Source organism: Setaria viridis, chromosome 9 (assembly GCF_005286985.2).
Source record: "Setaria viridis chromosome 9, Setaria_viridis_v4.0, whole genome shotgun sequence".
Taxonomy (NCBI): Eukaryota; Viridiplantae; Streptophyta; class Magnoliopsida; order Poales; family Poaceae; genus Setaria; species Setaria viridis.
In genome coordinates, this window is record NC_048271.2 from 31,972,410 (window position 1) to 31,983,315 (window position 10,906).

The 10,906-nt window shown below is 42.3% G+C and overlaps 1 protein-coding gene and 1 pseudogene across 3 annotated transcripts; both read right to left on the minus strand.

The window, feature by feature from the left end:
- Nucleotides 1-386: 386 nt before the first annotated feature.
- LOC117836989 (F-box protein At5g03970) lies at nt 387-3,734 on the minus strand. Of its 3 annotated transcripts, XR_004636219.2 has the most exons (4): nt 2,538-3,734; nt 1,091-1,148; nt 870-921; nt 387-771 (listed from the first exon to the last, which is right to left on the minus strand). XR_004636219.2 is itself a non-coding variant. In XM_034716522.2 (3 exons), the coding sequence occupies exons 1-2, from the start codon at nt 3,661-3,663 to the stop codon at nt 1,096-1,098; spliced, it is 1,179 nt and encodes a 392-aa protein (XP_034572413.1). In that variant the 5' UTR covers nt 3,664-3,734; the 3' UTR covers nt 387-921; nt 1,091-1,095. The 3 variants fall into 3 exon arrangements, 2 of the variants coding, with proteins under 2 accessions (XP_034572413.1, XP_034572414.1); XM_034716522.2 differs by having other exon boundaries at nt 387-921; XM_034716523.2 differs by lacking the exons at nt 387-771; nt 870-921 and adding an exon at nt 954-1,011.
- Nucleotides 3,735-6,233: 2,499 nt separating this feature from the next.
- LOC117835533 (uncharacterized) lies at nt 6,234-9,966 on the minus strand (annotated as a pseudogene).
- Nucleotides 9,967-10,906: the final 940 nt, after the last annotated feature.

The window sequence follows — 10,906 nt, forward strand, 5'->3', positions numbered from 1 at the left end:
ATCATTGGCAATCATGGCATGAGCAGTGACAATGATGACTTTGTTATCTGGTGATGGCGTTTCAGTTTGGCGATCGACTAGCTTGAGTGGACCTCGTGGAGTGGTGGTTGTTGTGTTATTCACTTATTCGTAGTGGCAATTGTTGAGTGCTTGTTGGGTTCTTATTGCAGTTTTTTTCTAGTTCCTTGTATTTCCCAATCTTGTGTGATTCTTAGTTTTAGTATATATAATTGACAGCTCACTCTTCTGCTTGATTTGTTGAAAAATGACTAGAGTTACTATATTCTTATAGTTAACCAAAATTATAACTCGCAGCATTAGGACACGACCCCCGGTCCTAGACTCAGTTCAGAACCAAAACACAAGCCAGAGCTTGTTCTGGAACGTTGGATACATAGGATTTTTCATATTCATAAAATCACTAGTAGAAAAACGACCTTCCATCCTCAACAAAAATCTCGTTTGTTTTTGGACCCGGGACTAAAGGCCGGAACCATTAGCCCCGAATGATTAGTCCCGGTTGGAAAAACCGAGATATATGAGGTTTCCCAACTGGGACTAATGCTCGTTTCTCTACCAGTGAATTATACAGCAACTGATATTTACATTATATGATTTTTCTGAATAGAGCTCACAGTTGAGTTGATAGGTATCGTGTTTGCTTTTTTGAGCACCAACGCCCATTTCAATCCCAGCAACCTCATACTGGCATCATCAGGCACTTACTGAGACCATCCTGGAAAACAAGCTTCGGCAAGCTCCAGCCTCCAGCTGCGAAAACTCATTCAACTTCTAACAATTAGTTTCAAGTAGACAATTAGTTCAGAATAGAAGTAGACAATTGTTATCGGCAAAAATTTCTATCATACCTGGATTACCTCTACTAAATAACTTGGTATTAGAGAGGAGCCCCAGAAATATCTGAACACCGGGGTGTTGGGGGGGGGGGGGGGGGGGGGGGGGGGGGGGGGCGGGAGCAAATCGTATCAGGAATAGAGAAAGGTTTCACAGCTGTTGAATTCAGAACAACATTGGCATAGGCATGCATAGTAGTAATGCTGGACTGCTTTTTCGGATTATTATGAGGCACCTGATTTATGCGTTGTGCTGGATTTGAACTCCACCATGTCCACTACCAATGCCCATTCCTGCAAGTATATAAAAACTCAAACAACAAAATGGTTTCTATCAAAAAAATATTTAAATTTGACATATCAACACTGGGTTCCTCTATCTTTTTTTTGGAATCATTAAATTCATCATCCTCATAGTGCGAAACAAGCATAGCATCATAAGACTATCTTCCACATAAAAAACAAAGTTACCAAAAAATACTTTTTCATATGCATCCATTTTGTGAACTCTGTTCGGTGTACCCTTGATTTATAAAGCCAGGTGATCCTGATCCTACAGATTTCTAAAACATATCTAGAATAGCTCAAACATATCTAACTCATTCTTTTATCTAGCACATATAAATTTGACACTGGTAGGTGGACACACTACCAAAAACCGGCAAGCTCCTGATCGGGTTTCTTGGGCTGATGGGAGCGTGGAGAGCATGCGGACAAAAACTCCCCAACGAGCCCAGCCCAACAGGAACCCACCATCTCTGCCCCGAAATCCTATCTTCTTTCCCCAACTCAAGCCACCACGTCTCGAAGCTCCTGGCCAGCAATTCATGGAGTCCTCGTAGTGCTCTTTGCCTAGGCAAGAGCCGTCCTGCTTCCCGCTGCCCCCCCCCCCCCCCCCCCCCCTCCTGCCCCACCCTCTCTGTTGTCTCTCACCATGGCCACCCACTACTGGAGAATCAACTTCTAGTACTGGTCAGGAACTCCCTTTAGTATCGGACGCCCGATTGGTACCGCTTGTTCAGTACTAAATGCCATGCCATTTAGTACTAGGCAATAATACCCACCGGCACTAAATATCCATTTACTACGGTACTAAATGGTGCTCCACGGGATATTGGTGTTATTGCCCGGTACTAAATGGTCTAGGAGCATTAGCACCGGATCATAACACCAACCAGTACTAAAGTATGACATTTAGTACCAGGTGGTTTTTTGACTCGGCACTAAAAGGCATCCAAGGATCGAAAATTTAAGCCCGGTACTAATTCCGCGCATTAGTATCAGACAAAAATCATCCGGTACTAACAATGCTCAGTTTTGTAGTAGTGACCGTCTGGCAGCATCTGTACCCATCCGCTCCACATCTGAGTGGCTGCAGGGCAGCGACGGCGGAGCACGCACGAAGAGGCGCAGCAGCCACATGGAACGAATCGAGGTTTCTTGCCAAGTTACAAAAACTATTTTTTAATAAACTTTTATACATGCAATTATTAATATGGATTTCATATTAAGCCCCAGATCATAGAGATGAAAGCTTGGGGCAGAAAGTTTGGAATGTGTCCTATTGTGCTACTTCTTTTCGCATTCAGATATGGTTGAACCGGAACTGATGAATTTCAAAATGATATGCATCTTATATGCTTAAAGTAATTGCAGCACATATATAAGCATGTGAGTACTTACCTGGGATATAAAAACTTGTGAATGGATGGCACAAGCGGTAACCCATATCCTCCGCTAACTTTTTAAACTTCACGGATCCAATATTGAGCATGAAGATATCAAAATCTATAAATAGAAACAAAACATTATCTTCTTCAGCAAACCCCAGTATAAGTGGGGGGTTCTCCACCAAACTTTGCGGCCTCAGGGAAAGAGTGCTGCTCATCTCAATAGTATTTCTGAGTACCCATTCCGCAACACCATCACATGTGTCCTTCCTTCTCCATAATTGGATGATCGAGTACGATAGAACAAGGAAGCCAAGTCCGCCACCATCTGCTGGCATGATCGAGACTTGGATAAAGTTATCAGGGTCAAGTGCATCTGATGGGACTTCTATGACAGCAAGTCTCTGCAAATGCATGTCAAACTCAAGGATGGCTAGGCTTTGCCCAGTAATCAACCAGCAAATGGAATTACCAACACGGGTACTGGAATGATTGGCGGAAACAGCCCGGAAATGCCCCCGCAATATGGAGGTGCAATTGCCCCATGCGCCGGTCTCCGATGAGTAGACGCACGCGAAAATGCGTCGGGCCGTACGGCCTAGCAAGACCACCTGGAAGGGGCCGGAGCAGCAACTGCCATGCACATGGCTTTGCTCGCGGGCAACACAGATGAGTGCCCCGTTCATCACGACCTTCCTCCTGCCATCAAATGCCTGGGGGAAGGTTACATGACGCTGGTCACCGGTGATGGGGTCCCACACACAGAAGTGGTGCCTGGCCCAGTTGCTGGCGAGGAGACGGCCATGGCGGCAGCCAAGGATTTCACTGCCGCTACCAAGACACACTACGAGTCGTGCCACGGCGGGAGTGTGGTCCGGCGAATCCGGTGTAGGAGTGAAGTATATGTTGCCGGAGCAAATAGAATCCGTGGAGAAGACACCCAGGAGAGGAGGCTTCTGGTGGCAAGCACAGAAGCGTCGGTGGAATCTAGGGTCAGAGATGAGTTGGTGCCATCGCTTGCAGACCAGGGAGGCATGACCGAGGGACGACGGCGATGGTAGGAAGAGTAGGACTTGGGTGAGGAGGTCGTCGTCGTCAAGAGGTGTCCCCGAGCTGGGGAAGTAATGGCAGAGGTTCATCTCGCTGCGGGCCTGTGGATTTCTTGCTGCGACTGCGAAGATGATGACTGCGTGACTGATCGCAGGTGGTGTCAAATAAATACTAGCAGAATCTCAAACCTCTGTTAGGCCCTGCCACTAAAGGATATATTGACAACTTTAGCAGGTGTAGTGCTGGTGCCGCAGACTTTTAGGTTGTCGGTAACTTTAGATAGCAGATTACAGAAGTGTGGAGAGTCTGTATTTTTTTTCCTTTTTAGATAGCTTTGAGTAGGACATGTTTAGGTTGACGGTAACTTTTTAGGTAGCTTTTGCCGTTTTGCTTACAAGGACATGTTTGGATTAAGCTGTTGAGGATACGTCATCTCCAATAAAGTACAATCGCCTAGATGGGTAGATTGATCCATGTTAGCATTTATCTTACACCGAGAAAAAAATATAAGAGAGAAGATTGTTTTCTGCTAATAAATAACTTTTAGATCTGTCGTAGCCCAATTCTTTCAGCTCGTAATTGTCTATATTGTTGGAGAAGCACTAGTTGATAACCTTTCATTTCTTAAAGAGGGAAACCACATACTACACTGTGGCTGCTAAATCACTCCCCACCATGTTCCTTGCCAACTCACAGAACATATTAAACTTGACCTCTTTTAGGTGGCCTCGTAATATCCAGCGCAGCACCAAATATTTTGTGGCACTTGTCGCGGACCGCACTTTCCTAGCCTCACATGCCTACATTCACTTGTAATACACCCAGACATTTTAACCTAGCACATTAGGTATGGGAGATACAGTTTTACCAAAGTATATATGATACGAAACGATAGTAGTATAGTAACTTTTGAGTTTACTTCGTACATAAGCAAATGATAGGCATAGCTACAAGTTTTGTGGTTCACAGATCATATTAGGCAAATTCCAGCCCAAGGTCTGGGGTGCTCCCTTTTCTGATTCTAGGCTACTGAAAGCATACGGTGTATTATCGTTTGGAACACACATCAATTTGAATAAAGCTGTCCAATTCTTATCGTGATCAAAGTGCTGCCCTATGCGTAGGAATAGCATGACCAACATATTATTTTCTGAATCCGCACCCATGCATCTCTAGTATGCACCTCCGAAGACCAATAAATACATTGCAAACACTTTAGAATTTCAAATTTCTGAAAGAATATTATATTAGTATTCAACAAAGAGCCCAAACAAAATCAGTTTAAAAAAATCTGGCTACATAGCTTTGATCCACCACATAATCACATGAAGGAGGTGAGGAATATATAGTTTCGGGTGCATAACCAGAACATGTAACCTAGATCAGGAGCCACACTGAGACCCTGAAACCTTGAAGGAATAGCAAGCTTCCGGACACATCTGAAATCTAGAATAGCAATGTACATACTGGACAGAGTAAAACAAAAGAGTAGAGACTAGAGACCAATATCGGAGCCTCAGATGTAATCCTCGTTCCCCGAGTGACAAAACAGTTTTTTGCTCTCCCTATTTACAATTAGTTTGCTTTTGGAAATTGGATAACTACTTACTCCCAAATGTACAAAATAGTGAACTGATAAAAAAATATATACACCAAGTCAATTAAGTGGTTTACATATATAGGTACTACTAATCAGTTGCTTTAAGCATTGATCCACAGATTCAAGTCATGCACCAGTTGGTTAAAGACTACAGTTAATTATTCAATAAAAGAATCAACAAATTAGATAGATAATTCCTTCGAGTCCACCTCATATAGTTATGTAACAAAAAGGCTGGGACATCACTGGCCATGTCAGTTGGCACATAAAAAAAATGTGCCTACCCTGATAAATATGTGTTACTGCAGCTCGGCATCCTGTACCAAACTCTAGCTAAGCACCTGTGGAGCAAAAAATCCCATCATTAAAATATTTTTGCACTCTAAGTACCTCTAGTATTTTCCTGCTACATTTTTAATTATGTAATATGTTAAGTATATATGAATATATAGGTTTTTGTTGCTTCCTAAGTCCAATGAAACCTTTCTTCTAATTTGGGAAGGGAATGGCAAGAAAAACAAACCAAGGCAGCAAAAATCAGTTTGGGCCCCGAAATGAATGTAACGGAGCCCACTTTATGTATAGATACTCTATCTATGAACTCCGTGTATTATCAATTCAATGTGTCCACATAATAGTTACCAGTGGTTCTTGTCATTGCTTCGTATACTTCAGTTGCCAAATGTGCTCCAAGTAGAACCACTACCTTCAAGTAATACCAATCTCGAAGCTAAAGCTATAAATAAAAATAATAAATTGCTGTAGACGAGGGAAGACTTTCTAGCAAAAATAGGAAGAGCAACTAGCATGTAAAACCAATAATGAACAGCACCAATGTAACAACCGGAGTTAAAACACCATAGTAAAATACAGTACATGCATAATAGTCAGTTGATAACAATACATAAATTGATGCACCACAGAGAAAACATGGTAACCAGAGCACATCGGAACCAATCTGGGTGTTGACACTTTGATTATTGACCATAAAACTAGACAATAAAGGGAATCAGCAAATTGATGGGCCTATGCCAACAAACCATTTCTGCATCACGACTACTAGAGCAAACCACAGATACCTGCAGAATGAGGAATATTGTCAGCCAACAACTTTGTAGTACTATTCGCTGTTGCAAATGTCTTAGTGTGGGACTGATCTGCAAGGTTGAATCATTGAAGTGATACACAACAAAACCAGCATAAGTTTATCAGAGACACAAAACTAAATAGAAGAAGCAATAAATTGTACTGGCTAAACGTATCTATGGAAGTATACAACTTTAGTGATGCAGTGACCTATTCAAGACAAATGCTGACCAAAATAGTTAAATTTCACACATTAGAAGCACCAAGGAAACAATATTGCATATGACCTTTGGATCATTGAATCTCATGCAATGCCACGCCATTTTGCTACCTCATCTATAATTTAATTAGTTCCTACAGTACAACATAGGCCTCATAATCTTACCATGGTAAAAGAAAACAAAAACCTCACCCACTACTGTTTCATCATAACATGATATTAAACTAAAAGCATTAGATGTCAATCAGTAAAAGAAATGCAGCCTGTGGTTCGTTTAAGATATATATTAGTGGACTGAAAGAAATATATGCTGGAATGATTATCCATAAATCTGCAGATATTGCACTCACTAGGATCAATTTGTAGCACACTCCCTCTACTATACTATTAAGATAACTAATGAAATGACTAAGATCAATACGTGGGTATGCTGGATGTGTTCATTTTGTACTTTTGTTTCTCTTCTTCTTAGTGAAATGACACGCAGTTCTCCTACGTGTTCAAGAAAATAAACTAATATGATTGGTACCACAAAATAACCATAATTAGCCACAATGTGTAACATCTATAGATAAAGGTAAAGATTACTTGAAGCAAAATGCATTCCATCATTAATAACCAATGAATTTCGTAAAACGCATGCCATGCCAAAAAAATTCTATTCATACGTAACTTAATACATACAATCATGCAAATATGTATAGGCACTAACAAATGGTGAAAGCACAATTGATAAACTATCATAGTGGAAAAGTATCCAGCACGTACACAGGACAGGAGAGAGTAATTTAATCTACAATAATCACTTCAGGATGGCAGCACTCTCCTCAATGGGCAAGCACAACAAATAGACAAAGGTCGATGCCTGCGCTTATCTCCTCCTTGAGGTACTCCAGTGAGGAGAACATGTGTCCAAGCAAAAGAAAGTGTGTGGGAAGAACAAACATGCAGTGCAGTGATCACATATTGGAAAAGAGCACAACCAGGAGAGAACAGCAGAACCTCAATAGATACAAGAAAGGAAACAGCAAATTGAATGAACATGGGTTCAAAACACAGGAACAGACAGCAGCTGATGATGAAGAATGGAAGGAGGAGCAAGATCTGGACAATTAGAGAGCCAATAGCCGTCAGTCAGCTTCGAAGGGCTAGAGAGTGTGAGTGGAGAATTGTGGAGTCTCTTGGTATTTGGTGCTTCAGATTGGTAGAAAAGAACAGGTGCAGAGATTTTTCTTTAAAAAAAGAGCACAATATGCAGTAGATCACTCAGACTGCACTTGTAAGACAGATTTTGCATTACCTTTCAACCAATAAGGCATTGTATAGTACCACATTTTGCCAGGCAGCCATTTTATGTTCCTTGTAAACTTTGAGCAACATTATGTCCTGCACTAACACGCATACCTACAGGCAAAAGAAGCCAAAACAAATGAAGACATGCAAAAAAGGAGGGAACAATTACAATAGAGAAACAATGAGATATTTACATAAACCTGTAATAGACCGGAGAAAAAATAATACACTTTTGAACACAAAAAAGCACTAAGACTATTTATTTGATGAAGAAGCAAACTCAGACTATTTAGATGCTAGCTTGAGTGATAAATTAGCCAATTAAAACTATTCTTTCATACCACAGGATTACATGTGGATCTAAAATATGGCCACACTAGCTAACTCTATCAAAATAAGTAACCTCGGGTTAACATTAGTCTGATTATCACAAATGGTCAAAACAACAGTTATTATGGTTTTATTATATGTATGGGTGTCAATATCAAAGTACCCACCATTTCATTGAAGTAATATACTTTACTTTAAGCTCTTATTAAATGCACCCAGTAATTAATCATTTGATATATATATATATATATATATATATATATATATATATATCATATGGTTCATTCTGCAAGAATTGTTTTTAGTTCCCTAATATTTCATTTGAAATTACAAAATATCCGATGCTGAAAATAGCCCGACTATTATATGAGTACTATTTGTGGCACAGTTCATGAAAGCAATAGATACAAGAAACTTCAATTATAATGCTTTTATTCAATGAACAAGCATAGCATAAATGGTCAACTCTGTATCAAACAGCATGGTTTTACCGCTACAATATCAAACACAAAACAATCTAAGATCACCATATATTCAATAGTTCACCAAGCAAGCAAAGAAGCAATTAACATGCAAAGAAGCAAAGAAATGATAATCCATTCTGCATACACTACATCAATCAACCATATATATATGCATGTCATTTTACCTGGAGTGTAGAAACTTTTGAATGGATGGAAGGAAAAGGAGTAGAAGGGCAGTTGTGTGGACAGTGTCTTGAACTGCATTGACTCAAGACTGACCATGAAGACAACACTATCCGTCAATTTCAATATCACCTTGTTGTCTTCATCTAGTCCCAGTATAGTTAGGTGCATCGTTGGCTTGAGCGAAAGAAGGTTTCTCAGTTCAATTGTATCCTCAAGCATCCACGTAGCAATGCCGTCACTATTACACACCCCTTCCATACATGGACACTGAAAGCTGATAGAAGGTAGAAGCATAGGCCACCGCTGTCAACATGTGCAATCATGAACTGACACATGCCACCAATAAATGCATCGAAGTCATATGCATCCGATGGTACATCTATAAGAGCTAGGTTTCCTTTACCCCAGTCGAACTCAAGGATCACAGCCTTATCCCCAAAAAGCAACAAGGAAATGGAATTCCTGGACAGGGTACTAGGACATTTAGGAGAATTATACCTCACAAAATAGGGCGGCCGCATTATGGAAAAGAGATTGCCCCATGCCCTGGTCTCTGATGAGTACGCACAGGCAAGAATCCGTTCTCTGTCTTCCCCTAAGAAAACCAGCCTGAAGGGATCCGAGTGGCAAGCTCCATGGACATGGCCTTGGTCAGTGGCAGCACAAACGATTCCCCCATCAATTATAAACAACATCTTGCCATGAAACGCTGGGGGGAAGGCAATATTGCCCAGCTCGCCGGTGACAGGATCCCACACCAAGAATTGCTGCTCCTCCTGATCGAGGATAAGAATGCGACCATGGTGGCTGCAAAGAACTCTGCTGCCCGGACGGAGGCACAAGGAGAAGCGTGAGGCAGGGATGCAGTCCGATGAGCCCAGCATTGTGGTGAATTCGACGTTTCCAAGGAGATCTCCAGAGAAGAAGCCGAGAAGAGGGGAATTCTTGTGGTAGGTGCGGAAGTCGCGGAGGAAACGGGGGTCTGAGACTAGCGAGCGCCACCCTTTGCAGACGAGAGAGGCGCGGAGGAGGGAGGACGGCACTGCCGGCAGGCGGTGGAGGATCAGGGACAGCAGGTTGTCGTCCTCCAGCGGGGACGCCGGCACCGCCGCCGAGCTGGCGCCTTGCCTGCCGCTGCCGTCTTCGCTCATGGTCCTCAATTCCTAATTCCCTGGGGCACATCTAGGGTTTAGGCCACGAACAAGTAGGAAGAGCCGAAGAGGACAAGTGAAAGGAGAGAAACGGAGAAGCCAACCTGGGCGCAGAGGAGAGGCGAGGTTGAAGAAGGCCGGCGCTCCCATCCCAAGATGGTGGCGGGTCGGCTGGGACTGGGAGTGGGAGGCCGACGGGGAGGCGTCTGCTCGACCATCGGGTTGCGTGATGCACTTGCGAGCTGTGCCTGCGAGAGGAAGACGAATGCTTCCTGGCTTCCTCGGCGTGCAAGCTGTAAGCAACCCAGTGAAGGTGAAACCGTCACTCAGGGGGTCCCACACAGGCAGGGGTATTTTTGGTAAAATGCATCTCAAGTTCTCAACCAGGGGTATTTTTGGTAAAATGCATCTCAAACAGGTTGCAACTCCTTCTTTCCCCTTACGGAACTGTGCTGCCTGGCTAATGCCGGCGGGATTGATTTTCTATGTTTCAGGCTTCCAGTACTGTGCAGTAGGAATTTTGCCAAAAGTAGAATGCTGGAGTAGTGGGAAATGCGACGCACCCGTCACCTAGGGGTCTTGGATGGACCCGGTGATCTCACCAAGGACGTGATCTACTAATCTGAGTGTAGTTGTAGGTTTGTTTGTGTACGCGTGGTATGAGTGTGGTGTGCGTGTGTAGGGTAGATATTACAGCTGTACCTAGATGAGAGGTGTCAAAAAAAATTAGAATTATAATCATCAATCTCACATTTAGTCTCAAGCCAAATCTAGCGAAAACTCGAGCTACTCCTACCTTGTTCTCTAAAATATGGATTAGAAAGGATTTTTGAAATCCATAAAATTATACAACAGCTGATACCTGACTCCTTATTGATAGGTAATATAACCATTTGTGTGATCCCTTGTTCAAGCGTTCATTTGAATCACCAGTCACCTCGCTTGTACCAGTACAACATGTGATGAATATTTGTATGAGTCCGTGGTTATTATATTATAGAA

What these genes read in the sequence shown, in the direction of transcription:
- LOC117836989 (XM_034716522.2), bottom strand. Translation starts at nt 3,663, where the DNA reads ATGAACCTCTGCCATTACTTCCCCAGCTCGGGGACACCTCTTGACGAC. An exon ending in CACAAGTTTTTATATCCCAG is followed by an intron (nt 1,149 to 2,537) that starts GTAAGTACTCAC and finishes ATATACTTGCAG; the next exon opens with GAATGGGCATTGGTAGTGGA.